The following is a 20,714-nucleotide window of genomic DNA, read 5'->3' as shown; positions in this document are numbered from 1 at the left end:
GTCTCCAGAAAATGTGGTGTGGTCTTCGTTGTTATTTATATCTATTCAGGTAATAAGTCTGAGCATTAATGAGTGCTGAAGGTTAGCAGTGCTGCTGCACAATTTTGTTGTTCAGCGCCATTTAGTGGACGTTAATCTGACAGGTGTTGGTAATACTATTCGTGAAAGATGGAGAGTGTTGGAGGTTTGGAGGAATTTTAGTGTGTCAGTGAGAATTCTTCTAAAAATATAATCTTGACCTAAGTATTTGAAATGGAGAATGATGAATAGGCTAGGAGAATGGGAGGAAGTCAGTCTGGAAATACTCTTGATTTTGATTGGCGAATTATCGTGTATTTTCTTTTTTGTCTTCGCCATAAAGATAATTGTGATATAACAGATTTTTACATGTAAATCATTAGGGGGGGGGGGTATACCAAATATGAAGTAGATAAAGCTAGGCTTTGTTAATTCGGGAGGTTTATTTATGAGGCATAAGTTTTATTAGATGGCAGAAATTGAGGAATGTGTTTTTGCTTTTCCATTGTTATTGGCAACCAGTCGCAAGCACAATAAAAGATTTCAGTAAGAGCTGACGATATATATATATATATATATATATATATATATATATATATATATATATATATATATATATATATATATATATATATATATATATATATATATATATATATATATATATATATATATATATATATATATATATATATATATATATATATATATATATATATATATATCTTTTTTCGAAAACTACAATTTCCAGCTGTTTCTCTGGGCAAGAAAATGAAATACAAAAAACTTTGTAAAAATAAGAACCTTAAAATATCTTCAAACCAAGTAAGTTATGCGAAAATCAATAAAACTAATAAAACTTATCGATCTAGCTGGCTGAGTTCAAGTACGAGGGTCATTCAGAAACCAACGACACAAATGGCTTCAGCTCAGAAACGATTTACTTAATCATTACAAAATCTTGTCTAGCTTTCAACACATCCTGGCAACATTTGTACACCTATTCTGTCGTTGTTTTAACTTTTGTGTGTCTGCGGCATACAATTATTTAGATTGGCCTCGAAACCACTTTTGCGTGTCATTTTTGTTTTCCTTATTGGATCAAAAATGTTTTCTGCATGTAGTGTCTTTAAGAGGTCTAAATAAATTGAAGTCTGATGGGCGATGACAGGGCAGTAAGTTTGATTTGGAAAAGTTTCCCACCCCAGCTAACTGAAAATAATGAAACATATCTTGGCCATCGGGGAAGTGGAATTAAAATTTATTTGTTTATTCGTATTGCTACTGAGGTTAAATATGTGTTTTAAGTTTTAATTTTAAGTCTTTTTCAGGAATGTATAAAAACTATGGAAGGATTGTGAATATGCATATTTGTATAACGAAATCGGTCTTGTTTCAGATTATGATGAAAGTGAAATATACTATATTGATATTCGTGACTCTTCGTGCCGAAGACATACTTTGAGAGGTGTAGATGTCATACAGCTTGTATCTGGAAAGGAACATAGTTTGGCCTTAGGAAAAGATGGAACTGTTTTCACCATAGGGTCTGGGAGGTAAGAAAAGATTGTGATATGGCGACAGTTGGACTACTTAGGGCATGCAGAGTGGTTTGCTGCCTTGAGGTTCCCTCTGAACGCATAAAATTTGTCTTAGGTCTTTCCCGAAAACACAATATGCGCGTAACGTACTCTTAGATCAAATTAAGGACGTGGGTAATTTAAGTTGTTGTTAATCTTCATTTATTTAGGGCCAGAGAAACTTATTATGTACTAACATTCAAACAGGATTTTAGCGGAGTCCCTCGGCTAAAATAAGGTAAATTGTTTTTTTCCCTTTTAAAATATATTTCATTTTATCTTACTTAAAAACGACGAATCAAAAATCCTTGCAGTATAAATAATAAAAAAAGCTGTTCTGATAGGTAATGGATACTCCCAACAAGTCATTGATAAGGTTATTTCCAGGAGAATGATGAGCACAAAAGCCAAGAGCACTGCTCCTAAGAGTGAAGAAAATAAACCCCCGTTGTAATTACCTTATATTCAGGGCATTGCTGAGATTTTGAGCTCCAAACTCGCTAAGCTTGGCTTTTAAGGTGTTTTTTTTCCTTCTGGAATGACTATCTCCTCCTTCTCGAACAAAGGCAAGGATAAGATTACTTCAGATCCACCAGGGGTATATGAAATTCCCTGCAGCTGCGGTGATACCTATATAGGCCTTGTCATGAAATCTCTATATCACCGATAAAAAGAACAACCTGATTCCATTGATACCTGCTTTAAAAAGACAAAGCTTGTGGAGAAAGATAATTTTTTGGCACTGCCCATCATATTTTTGAAAACCATTTTCACTCCATTAAGTTTGACCAGGCCCAACTTATTGCTATTGTTCTACACTTCTTAAAGCAGAAAATCTGAGAAGCTCTGGAAATTGCTATAAAAGAAACAGCCATCAATAAAGATAATGTTAAGTTCCGCACTAGCGAAACTTGTGAACCCATTACCCATAGACTGAAAACTCGCAAAAAAAACCACCCCCCGTCCTATAAGTCCCAACCCCCTTGAAATCTACTAAGATAGCGGCCATCAACGCCGCTATCATAATTCTGTCCATGTCACAATAATAATTCCAGGTGTGGCTCGTCATTAGTGTTTTTCAGTGATTTAAGTTTTATTCATTTATTGATTTTGTTTTCTGGCAAGAGATTTGAATTTGAACCTGATGATGACAGGCATAGGTCCCTTCGAAATTATCGTTTAAACAAAATCAAGACCTGACATCCATAGCTTAGGTAAGCTTATTACCATTTACCATTATTATGTATAAGAGTGAGGTTGGCCTCAGAGAATATATTAGGATCGCTGGGTAATAACATATCGTCAAAAATGTTTAATTTTTCGCTGATTCGAACTAGTCAGGATTGAAGTTACCTCAAAAAAGTAATTTGTATTTTTAAAATCCCCTGAATTTAATATAATAGGGCGGTGGGAGACATTTTTAGTAGAGATAATTGGATCTCCATAATTTTCCTAACAGTCATTTCACTGTCTCAGAGAGTTCTGTAATCAAAAATTGGCACTCTGTCTCAGATAATATTGATATTAAAAAGTGCATGTTCTTCTTGTTACGTAGATCGTGTACTTGATTTTTGTTGTTATTTGTTTTTCCCAGGGGATATTTTTATTGAACCGATGCAATGGTCATAGAAAGCCTGGGAAGATTATTCAGAAGAAGAGTTTTAGATAAAGCACTTCTTCTTAGTAGCTAAAAATATCCAATTGCACTGTTGTATGTTAGCGCAGACGCACATGGTACACCATTCGCACATGTGGAATGTTTTGGTGGAGGGATGTTCAATGGGTCATGGGTGTGAGGGTGTTACTTTTGTCGCTCCAACCTAACAGAGTGAGAATCGTTGTATGATCAGATTTCAGCAAGGTTAGACTTGACCTCAGTTATTTTGAGTTTAAGACAGAAATTTGTGTCAAAACTTGTTTCATTTTATGTATGAGGTCCGGGCCATAAATATATGTGTGAGAATCGTATAAATATGTGCAATCCGTCGTCCCTCCAACCTAACCGATTGAAAATCGTCGTTTGATCAGATCTCAGCAAGGTTAGACTTGTCCTCAATTTTTTTGAGTTTTAAGAGAGAAACTTGTGTCAAAATTTGTATCATTTTAAGTATGAGGTCCGGGCCATAAATGTATGTTTGAGAATCGTATAAATATGTGCAATCCGTTTACTATTGATGAATTGTTTTAGCAATAGCAAATGTCTACTGAATTTACTATATCTGGAACTACTTTTATTCAAGACAGTAGACTGGTAATTGCAAAATTTTTCTATTCAATTTGTATAAAGGCTTTTTGATTTATAGTTGAGTAACAAGTCAGCTTTTGATTTTCTTTGAACCATGGAATTTTGCTTCTTTTTCTGACTAAATACATTCTACCAATAATATTTTAGCAGGGGACAACTTGGAAATGGGAGTTTGGAGTCTTCATCGACGTTTATTCCCGTGGAAGCTCTTGGTGGTTTGAAAATTGTTCAAATTGCAGCCGGTGGATGGCATTCCATAGCAGTCTCTCTATTTGGGGATGCATATACATGGGGTTGGAATGAAAGTGGGCAGATTGGGCGTCCATCCAGAGCATTACATAAAGGGTAGGTACATGCTTATTTTTTCAAAGATCGATTCATTAGCACCCAATTGATCAATTTCCTAGATAAAAATGTCAAATATTGGAGCTTTTTGAGTTTTTCTGAGTTCAAGGTGCAATAGGCTGGTAAAGTTAATTTTAGGAAGAATAAAAAACGGTTAAACTTCTAGGGATTGTGAGCGTGAAGAGATGTTAGGTAACGAGAAAATCAATCAAGTGGATAACTTAAATTACCTGGGTGGTATAATTACCTAAGATGGGAAGTGCAGTGAATATGTAAATTGTAGAGTAACCAATGTGAGATTGTTTTTTTACGGTTGAAAATAGTTTGGAAAAATAGGAAGATAAGTCTTTGAACTTAGATTGGAATGTTGGAACCCACGGTAATGATAGCGTAGGAGACTCTGGAGCGTTTGTGCATCAAAGGCTTAGAAATATTTTTCAAATATTTTCCACGGGAATTATCTAAGGACATTCTTAAGCACTGGCTTGATCAGCTTTTTAAAAATTCATACGAAAATCGCCACTTACTAAGCCTATAGTAAAATAAAGAAAGAAAACTTACGATGGCTAGGCCAGATTTTATGGATAGAAGATGATAGATTGCGAAAGATTGGGTATCCAGCCGTCTATTTAGGGTCAAAAGTTTAAAGGATATTAGATCCTCTTGGAGGGTGTAAAGAGTGAAGCTTTGAGTAATTTAGGGCGGAGGGGGAACTTGTACAACTATGTTGGCGTGAAGCGGTTTGACGCTGAATTGGGTAATTTGTTAAAACTAAGGAGTTTTAACTTTAATTTACGATTAGACTAAACAGAAATGTCCGTAAAGTTTCTTGCAGTACCTTACGAAATTACTAATAAAAAATAGAATTAGAAAGCACATAGGAGACATGGTACAACACGGGAAATGAACACACATGTATGTACTTAGAGTAAATTGGAGAGGTGACTATTAATTAGAACTAGATCCAAAGAATAAATTTAGAACAGGATTTTCCAAGTAAAAAAGGGCTCGGCTGAATCCCGTATTGTTGCTGGAGACTTTCAAAACCAATTTATGCAGGTTTTGGCTTACCTTTAACTACAGGTAAGACCAGAGGTAATCCTGCTTTCAAATGAAAAACAGTTACACTCGGCGTCTGTTGTATAAGGGCACTATTTGTTTCTTTTTTTCCTTATTTACTTGCCCTTTGAATGTTCAAGATATGTAACCTACAAATTCGAAATGAACATAGTTTATAGAGTAACTGAGGACTGAACTGTGGATTTTTTTTTATACTAACGTGCTTCTGCACGATTATTACGAAAAGTGTATGTTTCTCTTCAAAAAACCATAATATTCCTTCTCCCATTACACTCACCGTTGTCCTGAAGAATCAAAGATTGGGAAGGAAAATGAGGCCCATTGATTCCGCACACGGGCTCGATTTTTTTTTTTATGCCTGGTATTACGTGTGTCATAGTTGTGAAATTTTGTGAAATTTGTGAAAGCTCATATTTGTCCTCTGGTCTCTAATAGCCTCGTACAAGGTAAAGCCATTCTCCAGGATATATTAGCTTGCAAGAATAAAATATTGTGTATATTTTAATATAATAGAATAAAAGAATAAATAGAGAATAAAATAAACAAGAAAAACAAACGTTTTAATACACAAGAAAAATAAACGTTTGTTTATAAAAATAAAAAAAAAACAAGAAAAATAAAAAAGAATAAAATAAACATGAATAGAGAATAAAATAAACAAGATTTAAATAGAGACAATATAAAGCTGGCACTATTTTTCCATCAACTTGCATCTTTCTATTCCAACTTTCATCTTTATATTTAGTTGCTTGATGTTTAAAGGAAGAATGGATATGGTTAATATGTAGAGTTCTGTGTTTTGTGTGAGCCCTTCTGCGTCTGAAAAATAAGGAAGGTGTGTAAACCTTAGGTTAAATGAGCCAGATCATAAGTTGTTATCACTCGACAGAATTAGCTTTTCTCTTTGAAGGAAGAAGAAGAACATTGTCCAGCTCTGCTGCTTCGAAACGTTTCGGCTGCAAGAGCGGATATTTTTTTTATAAGAGTATGGATGGTCATCTCTGGAACCTGTCAGTTGGTGTTGGTATTTTGACGAGAGACACAAAACTTAAACACTATTAACTTTTCAATTCTTGCATTATGTATGTCCGTATCAATCATTGGGGTTTTGGCTCTTTTGGAAGTTCAATTTTTGTCGCCTTGGATCATTTGTGGACAAAGGAAAGAATAATAATAATAGAAAAAATATACATTTAACAAGAACCACAAAAATATCCAGCAAAAAAGCACCATTATGCATAAGTCGCTCAGTCTGCTTACACGAAATTTTGAAAAATTAGAAATAAAACTGTGCTGCTAATAAATAAAATAAAACTTTTTTTCAATATCGTTCTTGGTCTTCCACATGAGTTTAGAAAACATTAAATAAATAGTGAATGCAAAAGAAAATCAGTGTTCTTTTTAAATCTTCGATGCTTTTCCATAGATTGTTTGTGTTGTAAGGTTTTCATTATCTATACTGCTGTGTAAAACAACTAGCTGTCCTATTTCTTTAATGATTAATTAAAAGGAGTGACACTACTAAATACCGTACATAATGACGAAAATCACACTGCCTTTCCATCATAAAAGCAACAATAATTAAGGCAAAAGGGGATTTACCTAAGAGAGTGAAATTTGTCTAAACCTAAAGAATATTTTGGCTCTATATGTAAAAGCCGTCCTCAGCAAACTGCGTATATAAATAAAATAAAACGGTACTTATGTATTATAGTGACCACACTAAAGAAGTGAAGTTAGGTTAATCTTAATAAAATATTCCAAAATATGACGAAAATCAGTCTTGTATCTGAGTTCAAAGTGAACACACCTGGATTAAATTGGATATTTTATGAACTTATTAATTCAGTAAGCCCTTTTTAGCTTAAGAATTGTGAACTATTTCAACACTCTGAACTATTGAATTAATTGAACCAGCGTGATGCCTGTTACCAGTGACGATAATCCTGTCCTTGTTTATTCGCCGGTATTGAATTTTGTACAGAGCAATTTGCTAATTGGAGCAGAGGATGACGTGATTAAAAGGCATGGAGTGGAGTTTTTTGACTCTAATTCGGTCAAGGTGGCAAAGACGTTATTGTGGCAGCTTTGTCCGGGTCATGAAGATTGCCCTATTCGGAAGGGAAATAATGCATTGGTTAGCCATTTCAGCGACATAATTACTTTATTAAAATCTCTTGACGAGACTGACACTGATGTTCCGACATTCGTCATAAAGCGTCCTACGGAAGTACCCTGCCTCCCTGCCACTGCCTACACCTCTTTATTCTAAAAATTTAATGAGCTCCATCAAGTTGTTGTGGGAATGTCTTCAAAACTTGACAATTATGAACTGAGCTTCCCCCAATTACCCAAGCCGGCTTCAGTGCTAGATTCGCATGCAACAGTTATCGTCTCAAAGGTACCGGACGCCTTATCTGACCCTCTTAAGCGAAAAGCTGCTATAGACCAAATTACTGGACATGAATTAGTACGTAGCGTAAAGCCCATCAATGACAAGTGGTATATTAATATGGACAAGTCTGCTACGGAGGACTTCTGCTCGTCAATCCAGAACATAATCTCCGGTACTACAACAAAAGTGGTTTCCAAGCGGTTTTTTGGTATATCACGTAATATTCCTACCGACGTTGACATTACGGTACTCGGTAGCCAACACGGTATCAAAGATGCTAAGAGATTGGGCCTATCTAAGTCTGTGAAAATCGAGTTTTTGGATTATTTTGCGCAATCTCAAGCATGGCCTCAGAGTGGGCTGTGAAATTTTTCCTGTTTACGAGTTTAAGGACCTACCCAAATGCTGTTTTAAATGCTGATCACTAGACCATCTACAGTACTCCTGTCCCAGCGTTCTCCCGAAATGTGCTCGTTGTGGAGGGCCACACATATCAACAAAAGATGAGCCATGCATTGCTGATCCCAATTGCGGCCAAAAACACCCTTCCTATAGCTTTTCCTGCCCCGTTATTAAGAATCGAATAAAGTGCAAATCCACCTTTCAACCATGAGTGCATCAATCTCAGTTATTTCGTTTAATATAAATGGCACCAAAGATAAGGATTTTGTTATTGATGAGTTGTACGGTTCCTACGATTTGGTATGTCTCCAGGAGCATCTTCTCACTGCTTCAAGTTTGAATTTTTTGCGTCGAAGTCAGCATCATACTGCGTTCCTGAGTCCAGCAAAAGCTACTGGTGGTCGCCCTTCCGGCGGACTAGCCTGTGTCTTTAAACGGGACATTCATCTACTCTCCCCAGTACTCTTCTACTCCGACGAATTTTTTTTGGCTGTGCGTGTCGGCAGTATTGTATTTATAAACTCTTATCTCCCATATGAAGGATACTCGACCAGATCCTTAACTAAATTCGGAAAGGCGTGTGGTCTACTTAAGAATCTTGTGAATCAAGTACTGTTAAACTCTCTACAGTATATAATAATTGGGGACCTAAATACTGACATTAATCGATCTTCTGTGAGAAGTGAATTGCTTTTTGAGTGTCTTCCTTCGTACCACGTTGTGCCCAAATCCCACAATTTTTCATATGTTCATCATTCTGGAAGCACAAGTGATATTGACCATATTATTTGCTCGCCTGGTATTATCTCTTCTTCTGCTTCTGTTCATGTTAACGAGCAAGATACTGACCACATGCCAATTTCAGCAACATTTACAATGGATATTGATCTATCGGAAACCAATTGCTCGCGAGAAAAATCGAAGTGGTTTGAAAAAAGCAAGTGGAGCAAAGCCAATATACCGCACTACATCTTTACCTTGACAACCCTTCTTTCTACCATACGTGTTCCATATCATCTTCTTCAGTGCCAGGTACCTACGAATGGTAAAGCCGATATTGACTGTTATTATAACCAACTTGTGATGTGTATGAAAAGGGCAGAAGAAGCTGCCGTACCTCGTATTCGTAAAAGAACACAAAAATCTATCTGGTCAATGGACCCTTGTTTAAAGTCGATAAAAAATAAAGCAAAATTATGGCTCCAGATATGGAATGAATGTGGTCTGCCAAGTTCTGGGTGTGTCGCTCATATCAAACGTAAAACTAAAACCAATTATAAACGTTATCTGAGGTCGGCACGTTACCGCGGTATGGATTTCCCTGTAAGTAGGGAGGATTGGCGAAAAGTGATCAATTCTGAAAAGATAAATCATGAAACTATGACAAGTAATTGCCTTCCACCTTCAGCTCGGTATAAACATTATTCTTCGATTTTTGCAGTGATTAATTATTCAGTGCATTCTGTATATACTCGCCTTCTTACCCCCCTCTTTAGTACAACGATTTCGCAACGCCATATAGTGCCCATATCTTTTTCTTCCGTAATTAATGCTGTTAAAAGTTTAAAATCTGATTCAATAGATAAGGATGGTATTTCTAAGATGCATATGCCGATTGAATGCACCCCCCTTATATCTCACTTTCAGCTTCTTTTTCAAAGGTGTCTATGTACTTCATACGTACCTGAGAGTTTTCTGTGTGGCACTGTTTCGTCAATTTTAAAAAGGGGAAAGTCACCGACTGATTGTTCTTGCTATCGACCTATTACTGTATCTTCTAATATTAGTAAGGTTTTTGAGTATATCCTTCTACCATTTTTGACTAGTAATATTATTGAGGATGAGAACCAATTTGGTTTTCGAAGTGGGGTGGGTTGTCAGCATGCACATAAGATTCTGTCTTCTCTATTGGCTGATAATTCTTCCAAGGGAAATGGTCTTTATATTTGTGCTTTGGATCTTTCGAAAGCGTTTGATAGTGTGGTCCATAGTCTGCTCATTTTTTCCTTGTATAATTCTGGGGTCAATCTCTCTGTTATAATGCTTCTTAGGTTTTGGTATTCAAATTCGTTTCTTCAATTAAGATCTGCACCAGACACTATTATAAGAATGCGAAGAGGAGTTAGGCAGGGTGGTGTTCTACGTTTTTTAAGATTTGTATTTCTAGTGTGCTGGCTAAGATTTCAGGTACATACCTTTCTGGTCTTGCGGATGTTTCTTATCTTGCGTATGCTGACGACTTGCTTCTGATTAGCCGTTCCAAAAAGGGTCTTTCCAAAATGGTCTCTATAGTTTCTGATGCTTTATCTGATATTGGCCTTTCAATTAATATAGATAAATGTGAGTTTCTTCCCTATAACTGTACTACTGCTACTCCCCTTCACTGTAATAACTTCACTATCCCTCTTGTTGATTGTATTCGTTGGCTTGGTACCTCTATTACTAACAATCTTTCGAGCTTACGTCAGCGTACTGTTTGTGATATAAGTGAAAAGATTCAGATTGGTTATGCAAAAATTGTTGCAAATAGAGGGAAGTATAATAGACGTGCGCTGGCTAAACTTTATTCTACGTTCTGTGATCATTCTGTCCTTTATGCTTCAGGTCTTTTCCCCCTTCTTAATAATGGTAATTTAAAAAGAATTCGGATAAATTATTTCAAATTTTGCAAATTTCTTCTGTATCTTCCACCTTGGATAGAAAACCGGACTCTTGTTAAAAAAAATTTCAGTTCCTGATATAACTTTAAAGTTGGAGATTCTTCACAGACAACTCTCCAGGACAGCTTCTGCGCGCCTATCCCCTCATCACCGTCTTATCCGTTTTTTTTCGTTGACTTTGTGTGTGTATTTGTTTTTCTCTTTGTGTTTTTTTCGAATTTCATTTTTTTGTGTGTATTATTTAGTTTTTTGTATTAACGTAAAAAATTTCTATTGTCATTACTTTTCATTTTTTGTATGTTTTGCTTTTTTGTGTGTATTTAATTGTTTGTACTCCACATTTTAATACTTTTATAGTGTTGTTGTGGGTAAGAAATAAATTATTATTATTATTATTATTATTATTATAATACTTTAGTTACTAAATTATGGAAACTACAACATAGAATTATGGGAATTAGGCCGCACAGAAGGCGTTCTATTAAAACCTAACCAATTCTATGTATTGAAAATTTAATTAAAATATACCTGCACGTAAGTTTATCTCACTTACTCTAAGCTAATTATCTCCGAGTGTACAGAGAAAAACCGGTTTTACAACATATCAAGAACACCATTCTGGTCGCTGTAATACATAAGTACCAATAAAATTTTATTTTTGGTTGAACCTCAGCGAAGTAATGATTCTTGGACTATTTTAATTTTTCAGCTTTACTTTTATAGATCCCATTTTATTGTAAGTTTTATTTTATTTGTATACATAATTGCCTGAGGACGGCTCTTAGAAATAGAGCCAAAATATTCATAAGGTCTGAACAAATTTTATTATCTTAGGTTAATTCCCTCTTGTTTTACTTGTTGTTGTATTTGTTATACCACTATTTCTAGCTGCTGCAGGGAAAATTAAATGTAGCACAATTGCTGGATTTAAATGTCAATAATCAGAAATTCTTAGGTTTTAAATTTAAAACAGCCAATAATAGCGGATGAAAAGAGAGATATTTGGATCTATTGTCTGTTCTCAGTGCCAAAAGGCAATTGTGGATTTTTTTTTGGTTTTCGGTTTTTTTTGTTTTGTTTTGTTTTTTGGTTTTTGGTTTTTTTGGTTTTGGTTTTTTCGTCTTTTTTTTTCGACTCGGAGGACTGATCTTAAGCTACTAGTATATATTGTTAATCTTTCATTAATATTTCTTTGTCTGTTTATTCCATAATTTTGCACGTTTCATATTCAGCCTGAGTGGATGTTGTAGTCTTTAAAGCTCAGTTAAGGCATGCTGCACCTTATTATGGTTGCAGTAGTAGCTGTGAGCTAATAAAGAAGGAAGTCCAGCCCTGAAAGTTTGAAAAGGCGTTTTGAAAATGACTGTCAATTGAGGAAGAATCGCCATTTGAAGCTGATTCAGGAATGTAAACCGTTGTTCATTGTAAAATTTAAAATCGCCATAGCCGAAAACCCCATGTTGAACAGTAATGAAAATCACTTTTTCGTATCGGAAGCAGTTATATGTCCCTTTTCTTTCTTAACTCGATTTTTTCTTTTCTTTTTTCTTTTTTACTAGGGATGATCGTACCAAATCAGTGGTCATAGAATATTGCGAGATGAGTCATTTGAAAGGAAATTACCTTTTTAATGTAACTAACGAAAGTCTTAAAATAAAATATGGTTGTTTTCAAAAACTAAATAATCTTGCTCTTCTATGTTTGTAATTTGATTCTTTGAATTTGCGGCTTTATCATCACTGTGAGAAATTTTAATCTTTTGCATTAATGTTATGGGTCGCGGATCGTTTTTACTAAGTTACAGCTATCACTGCAACCATGGTTGAGGGTGCCGTATCTTCAATATCATTTTTTTACGATTTGAGTGAGGTCATAGAAAAAAAAAGGAAAAAAAAAACCAACAAAAGGCTAACTTCATGGATCTTTAAAACTATTCATATTGCTTTACAGCTATTATTAAATAAAACAAGAAGATTTCTCTAATGAAAGTAAAGAGCAACATTATAGTAAAAAAGAAAAGAAATTATTCCGTATACGAGGGGGACAGCTCCCTCTCCAAATCCCCGTTCTCTCAAATTCTTTGAGAACGAAAGTCCAAACACATGAGCCGTTGATCTGGAATGAGAAGTTTTTTAAAGCGCTATTAAACTTTAGCGTAAATATTGGGGGATCGAGGAGGGGGCAATCCTCCTTACAAATAGGGTGCTTGTTTTAAACTTTGATGTCGCTCTTTACTTTCATTTTGAGATATGTTGTTTGTTTGTTTAATTTCTGTTTGTTTTTATAGTATGTCCAAGCTTACTTTAAATATGAAGTGGGCTAAGAACCTTCAACTTGATACTTTAAATCAAAATTTTACTTTTGTGTAGCAATCCTGTGAGAAAAAAGTCGCGTAGTGTATTTGCACTCCGAAATGGAGTATAGTTATACAAATTAAACTTTCAACTGCTAGATATGAGGATAGCTGTCGCCCCCTCGAATCTCGTCCTTTATATCTACAAAAACTGCAAATGTAAATAAAAGGATTGGTAACTCTGGCTTCTTGTGGCAGATGAAAAGGAAGAACAAAGGCTTTTAGATGAAAAAGAAAGAAAAAACAATTTTGGTCTCATGTGCCCAAATAGTAGTTCGGTAAGCCAAATAAATATAAAGAATCTAAAAGGGGAGCAAGTTTAACTGAGGGTGAATAAGGGTGTATTTGTTACTCTGGTAAGGACTGTTTAATCATGAATAAAACATGAAAATGTCAACTGTCGAAAGAGCTTACGGATTTTGAGCCTTAAAAAAAGACAAGAACGAAGTTTCAAAAGCTTAAGCTAATCCTGTTGAGAGCTCGCGATACTGGCTGCATGTGCGTGAAGAAAAAAGGGTTTTAACCGTTGATAAAAGAGAAGAGCTTAAATCCTGGCTGAATCGGATTGAAGGGAACTACTTGGCGGTGTCAAATATGGCAAAAGTAATGAATTAAAAAAAGGATTGGTTATGGTCCCACTTGTGTTGTCTTTTAATAATTTTTTAGTTATAAGTTTTAAATAAGTTGGCATTGTAATCCCTAATCCTTTGTGTGTGTTTCTGTTTAATTTCTTTTCATGGTAGTAGCAGCAGCTGCAATCTACTAGGTTGCAGCGATAGCTCCAATCTAGTGAAAGACGAAGACGTCCAATAGTAAAAGAGCCCGAAACACCCTAAAAATGGTGTCCGATCGAAACTAAAAGTACACCACTGGAGCTGCCTTGACTGGAAAGACTACACAGGAAACCTACGGTCCCTTAGTTTCTGTTTTTTCTGTGTCGTTTTTTCCCCCTCCGAAGCTAGCTAGGCACTGGAACAGCTATAATCCCTATGCCAACCCTTCCCCCTCCCTGTGACAGGAGTTTTAAGTCAATTTAGTCAATAGAATGTACACCCTTAGGATTTAGACCCTCGAGATCCAGAATTGGCGCATAAAGTGTCTACGAACCCTCGCCTTACATCTTGGAACCGAGTTGCAGCCGCAAGATCCTCCCACTGTAACTGAATAGACATTTTCACACTTATAAGCTTTGAGCTATACTACCATTGCAGGTTAAATGATGGCAGACTCCTGGCCTTCCCTTTGGGTGCCACTCATATACTATCGTTTAATCTATTCTCTGGCAAATGATGGCCATCACCAACTTACTTCCATCTTATATGCTTTAGAAGGTGCGAACATTCTTCGGAGATCCCGGTTTTGGGCGCAAGGACCCTGAAATTCTGTTGCTAGTCATAGTTGCTAATTGTGGACTGGAGAGCTGATAGTTGCTCTGCTCTGGTTATATTGAAGTAATTACTCTGTTCTGGCTTGCAGTAATCACCATCAAACTTGCAGGTTGTCGGGCATGATGAGAAAGAAACGAGGTTTTGGAGACAATTGTCCAAACTCCTTAGCGATTTAAACCCTGGTTAAAAAGGTAAAAAAAACTAATAGTTTTGACGCTACCGAACTCTTGTAAGTTTCTCTTGTATTCTCCTGTCTTCTTCGAAGGGAAGGTAGTTTTTTTTCTGTTTATTTTTTAAAATAAAAGTTTTAACTAATTAAATTTATTTTCTATTTTAGATATATGACTGTACAGAATATATGATTGATTGTTTGATTTGGTTTTGAACAACATGCTATAGTAAATATACATTAAAACGAGAGCCGAAGTAGTTGAGCAGTCAAGCTCTTATTGGCTAAGTAAAGGGCATGTTATTGTGTCCTCTTGTCGTATTTGACGAGTCATCGTAGAAAATTATTTATCCATTATGTTTTTATCTGGCAGGGCACACAAAAGCTCACACGAGATGATCTCTCTGGCAACGCTTCCCCAGCTACTAGAAATTGAATTTCTTAGTGAATCAGAGAAGATAATCAGCATCGCTTGTGGTTCAAGACATACTGCATTCGTCACAGGTAAGAGGTAATTTCTATATTTTTCTAGTTTCATTTTTTTTTCAAAATATCAATCACTGATCCTTGTTGCTGCTTGTATGTGTGTCCTTTGTGTCTGAGTGAGTGTATGTTTCTGTTTATTCTTGCATGAACGGGTTAATTGGAGCCTATGAGTATCAGAATCTACTTGCATGCGTGAATCTGGATCGTAATCACGTTATGACCAACGTTGCCATTCTTTTAAAATGAATGAACTTCTATTAGTAAGCATACTCACATATTCAATTTCTTTCTATATATTTTTCTCTTGAATTTTTATAGTACAAAAAATTTTAACACCTGTAACTGAGACGCTATTGAACACAGAAAAATGTCTTAGGGAAAATTTATTAAGGTATATTAAGTAGAACTTAATCTATATGTTGGAAAATAAGTCACACGTCTTATATATTTCCATTTGGCAGTTCAAAAAAACTAAAAAAGAAAATATCTCAAGTTAACTTTACAATGACCATGATGACGTTGCCCAGTTTTATTATGTTTTTGGAATTCTTCTGATGAATAAGTTTCAGACAGAACGATTTTCTCATTGTATTGCTTATAAATAATGATTCACTTTCTTTCCTTTTCCTATTTTTTAGACGCTGGTCAAGTTGTAACTTTTGGTTGGAATGATTATGGACAACTTGGGACGGGAACTCTAGAATCTCAATGTAAACCTGGAAGACTCCAGCTGACAAATGCTAAATCTGTCATTTGTTCCGATTGGTGTACCTTTGTAATAGTAGATTAATTTACCAATGGATAGCCAACTATTTTTTTTATATACATCTTTGTGATTCATACACAGTATCACTGTTTTGCTTATCATTAGTGTATTCTTGTTCCACTTGTTTAACTCGTAATTGTTTTATTTATATTTGCTTTTTTTGCCCAAGTTGTGTGTTTTCTTGAGATCGGCTGTAGAAATATTTTGTTCGTTTTATATCATTTTTTCTATGTTTTTTAGTTGAAATTTATACGCTTTAGACTTGAAGTACTGTCTGTAAGTACAGGGGTCCGAATCTTGGTTATTTGTTTTTGAACGGGGTCTGTGACTTGACTCTGTATACTCAGGTTTAGTCAGGCCAGCTTTAAATGGTTACCTATAGGAACCTGGGGCATGTAAACAGGAAGGATGTGCGAAAGTACAGGATATCTAGCCCTCCACACCACCCCCACCACCCATTCTACTTGCTTGCTGAAGGGCCATCAAACGGAGATAAGTAGTGCTGGTTTGAGCTCTTGGTTGATCCAGCTTGGCGATCAGTGATCATCAATTGATGAGTATTCGTTGATGAATATCTTTTGCCCATTATGTCTTCAAAGTTGTCTTATTGGCCAGAATTTAAATCTTTCAAATAGTTTTAGAATATTTTTGCTTTTATGTTGTAATAAAATGAAGGGTGAAAATTTAAGAGCAAGGATATCCTCCAGTCTTAAGGTGGTTCTGCTTTTTATGTATGATAATGCTGCAGTCATTATGATATGCCCTATTAGCAACTTCTATGCACATAGCTTATTTTGATTTGCAAATCAAAGATGAAAATTTTCGGTTACTATGGTTTTAAGTACGTTCTTTAACATAGGAAAGATTTTTTGTGTTACCTTGACATAAAAGTGAAATTAATTTGTTTAATTGTGTTGCTTTATTTACTCTTAGACACCAGTACTTAACAAATTGAAGGTTTATTCTGGGCGTTTCGAGCATTCCATTGTTTTGATTTTAAACTATGTTTTTAAAACATTTTAATCACATAGACGCCGCTTTGTTCCTTATTAAGAAAAGAAGACTTTTTCCTATGTGTTGTACCCTACAAAGGTATATCAAAAGAAATGGCTTTTTGTGCTTATTTCAAACATATAAATTTCTTAAGTTTAAAGTTACTTATCAAAACTACAAGCCTGAGAAAATTTACCTGATTTTCGTAAAAAAATTAATGAGCCGCCAACGGAATGACTTCTTCTCAAGCACAAATAATTGATACTTGCACATAATTAATGGTAGGAACGGGCCATAATTAGTGATGAAAGAAAATTTAAAGAGAGATGGGCAGGACATCTTGAGAATGTGCTAACCCATGATAAAGTTACAGAAAATTCTTGTCGAGGCAAGACATCTCTTTTACTTCGTGATATTTCTCTTAACTGTGAAATCCTGTTTTATATCAATTACTGCATTGTTAATTTCGGGGCCCCTCATATTTGGATTTGTTTGAAGAAAGGTGCCCATGCCTGTAAGTTTCTTTGATATGTCAGTTTGATGAGTTGAGGAAGGAAGCGAGCGTACCGTATATTTAGTAATGCATTAATTACCGATATAATATAATTATCGATGTCTGTCTCGAAAAAGTATTTCGATGAGCGTATTGACGACTTGAAGCAACTGATTGAAAATATTCGTAGGGAGAATGCAGCGTTAAAAAAAGAAAACACTGACTTGAAATCTGCACTTGTTGCAGTTAAAGACCAGTGTTTAAGAACCGAACTGTACGCTAAACGCAAGAATCTTCTTATCCATGGGATACCCAACAAGGAAAATGAAAACATTGATGGTTTTTTATCAGAAATGTCGAGACGGAACTACAGGGATATTAAGTTTACGACCATCTATAGACTTAGAAGTAAGGCTAAACGTCCCATCAGACAAAACTCGCGCCCAGCATCGGACCCTATTCTTGTATCTGTTTTAAATCTTCGACATAAGGATAATATTATGGCTAGTGTTGGTAATCTAAGAAATACGGGGAAAAGCGTCAGTATTGACCTTCCATTCGAATTGGCTAAACGTCGGAAAGAGCTTCTGAGTACGGCTTATAATTTAAGAAATTGTAAAGTTCCCTCCGATAAAGTGTTTCACACCAAGGTGGTTCAAAAGGGTAGTAGATTATAGCTAGAATCAAAAAAGACTCCTGGTTCCAACTGGATCAAGGTTCATGACGCATGCTACGACCCGTTTACCCTAGTTTTCCCCTCGGCCAATACTGATTTTGATTCTGACGTATCACCATTAGCGAGTGCTCGCTTCCACTCTATATATTAAATATTAAAAAAATGTGCTGTTCTTTATTGTTGTTTGTCTTATTGTATTTTTCCCTTTTATGTCTATTTCTTTTCCCTCATTATTTACACCTTCCTTTGCTATTTTACTTGCCATTTTTTTTTGTTTCAGATCAAAATAACCGAGTTCGTTTCTTAGCCTTTTTACTTGCGAACGTCAAGCAGTTGACGTCGCTGGTGTTCACGCGACTACAGCATGACTCTCGATCACCTGTTTCGGTAAGTAATTATGGTTAATTCTGATTCTCCGTTGGGGATTAACGCCAACATATCATTAGGGAGATTAAATGATAATGAATTTAAGAGAGTTAATTTTAATGAAATTATAAATAATCTGGTTGGTAAAGCCCCCAGTACGAGTTTTGAGGAAAATTTTGAGAACATTATTGATAGCGTGTTTGTGGAGGAGCTGAGATTTTGGAGCTCCCAAGCTCGGTGGGGTGATGTTTTCCGGTTGTGCATCTTAACGTTCAGGGCCTAATTTCTTCATTCGACGATATTCAGTTATTATGTAGGGCTTCGTGCCCAGCAATTATTGGTCTCTGTGAAACATTATTGAATGAGAATAATCAGGCACTTTTGGATATTCCCGATTATATGTCGATTTTTCTTAACCGTGCAAAAAAGGTGGACTCGGATTTTACATCCAAAATAATTTTCAGGCTGTACTAAGACATGATTTATGTATAAATAATGAAAAAATATTTGAGTCACTTTTTATTGAAATTCCAATTAACGCTAAGGAAAAGGTAATAATTGGCGAAGTATATCGTTCTCCAAGCGGATCTGCGACTGAATTTCTTGAAACATGAGAAGACGTTCTTAGGAAAGTTTTTGCTGAAAAATACGAAGTTATATTGATGGGTGACTTTAACCTTGACCTTACGAAATCGTCATCTAGGCAGGCTTCTAATCTATTGTCCTTACTAATTTCGTACGGACTGGCTCCTTGTTTTAACATACCGACAAGAATTCCAAACCAGTCAACAACATTAATTGACAATTTTTTTTCATCGCTACACTCCGTTAAGAATGAAGTACTGCTTTCTGACATTTCCGACCATTTGCCAGTTTTAGCCCTGTTTCAAATCCTCCAAAATCCACAAAGATTAGTCCCCCAGGATAAACCAAGTGTTTGTTGCTCATCAGTGGAGCTGGATAGATTGAAAGAAGATCTTGGTACATATAAATGGGACTTTTCTTTACCAGAAAATATTAGTTTAAGAAATTATAACGACATATTTAGCCGGTTTTATGATACTTTTAAGGAAAAGTTCACGTCTTATTGTCTAAAAGCTCCTTTAAAAAATCCTCGATCAAAAAGATCAACACCTGTAGCTCCCTGGTCAACATCTGGAGTCCTAACGTCAATAAAAAGGAAGAAGAACCTTTGGAAGGAGTACAAAAAAAAGACCAAATAAGGTCAAGCTAGAAGTATTTAAGTTGTACCGTAATTTTCTGAAATCAATTATCCGCAGAGCTAAAACAGTATATTTTACAAAGAGATTTGTTGATTGTTGTAAAAATATAAAACAGACGTGGGACGTGACTAAGGAAGTTAGTCGGCCATCCATGAAACCAGAAGGTCTCCCTAAGTCTCTCATTGTAGACGATCAACTTGTATCAGAAAAAGGCCAAATTCGACATCATATGAACAAATTCTTTGCGGAGATAGGGAAAAAAACTGCTAATAGCGTTTCTTATTCCTCTGTGTCACAGTCTTGGAAGCAGTTCTTAGGTCCCCCCTCGTGCTTGAAATCAATGGTTCTTGGGGAGGTTACGGTGCAGGAAATTAGAAATATTGTTCTGTCTTTAAATAATTCTTCAGCAAGTTTTGAACGAATTTCTGCTAAAGTAATTAAACATATTCTCCCATCGATTATCACCCCAATTTACCATTTGATTAATAGGTCATTTCAACTAGGAGTATTTCCCCAACGTCTTAAACTTGCACGTGTTATAGCTCTCTTTAAAGGAGGTCACCGAAAGGATCCTGGGAGCTACAGGCCGATCTCTCTTTTGTCAGTGTTCTCTAAGATATCTGAAAGGGCAATGCTCAAACGTCTGGTGAGATTTCTTGAAGCTAATTTTTTTTTCCATCAGCATCAGTTTGGGTTTTGCGCAAAGTATTCTACATAACATGCTTGTAATAGACCTCTTCAGTTTGTACGACGATCTTTAGATTCTAATCTTATACCTGCAGCCATTTTTCTTGATGTAAAGAAAGCTTTTGACAGCCTAACACATCATTGGTAAACTTGTTGGTGTCCGTGGGGAAGTATTGTCTTGGTTCTCGTCATACCTAACTGACAGATCTATCGCCACGGAAATTACAGACGAAAAAGTTCCAATAAAATACGGAGTACCCCAAGGTTCTATTCTTGGGCCAACCCTCTTCCTCATCTACGTGAATGATCTCTACCGACTTTTTAACACCCCAATTAACAATGTTTGCTGTGGATTGTGTCGAAAATCTTACTCTCAGAGTACGTTGGTG

At 35.7% G+C, this 20,714-nt stretch overlaps 1 protein-coding gene across 4 annotated transcripts in view; it reads left to right on the top strand.

Annotated features, from left to right (window-relative positions):
- Positions 1–20,714, top strand: part of LOC136027541 (anaphase-promoting complex subunit 1-like) — a 255,997-nt gene that overhangs the window by 25,911 nt on the left and 209,372 nt on the right. For 3 of the 4 annotated variants that reach the window (XM_065704889.1, XM_065704892.1, XM_065704891.1), the window contains exons 5-8: positions 1,418–1,574; positions 3,991–4,188; positions 15,009–15,139; positions 18,330–18,436. In XM_065704889.1, coding sequence (XP_065560961.1) covers positions 1,418–1,574; positions 3,991–4,188; positions 15,009–15,139; positions 18,330–18,436 — 593 coding nt within the window. The remainder of the gene's footprint in view (positions 1–1,417; positions 1,575–3,990; positions 4,189–15,008; positions 15,140–18,329; positions 18,437–20,714) is intronic. The other variant, XM_065704890.1, reaches the window with a different exon arrangement.

The sequence above is a fragment of the Artemia franciscana genome, chromosome 5 (assembly GCF_032884065.1).
Source record: "Artemia franciscana chromosome 5, ASM3288406v1, whole genome shotgun sequence".
Classification (NCBI taxonomy): Eukaryota; Metazoa; Arthropoda; class Branchiopoda; order Anostraca; family Artemiidae; genus Artemia; species Artemia franciscana.
This window is presented reverse-complemented; position numbering and strand designations above follow the sequence as displayed.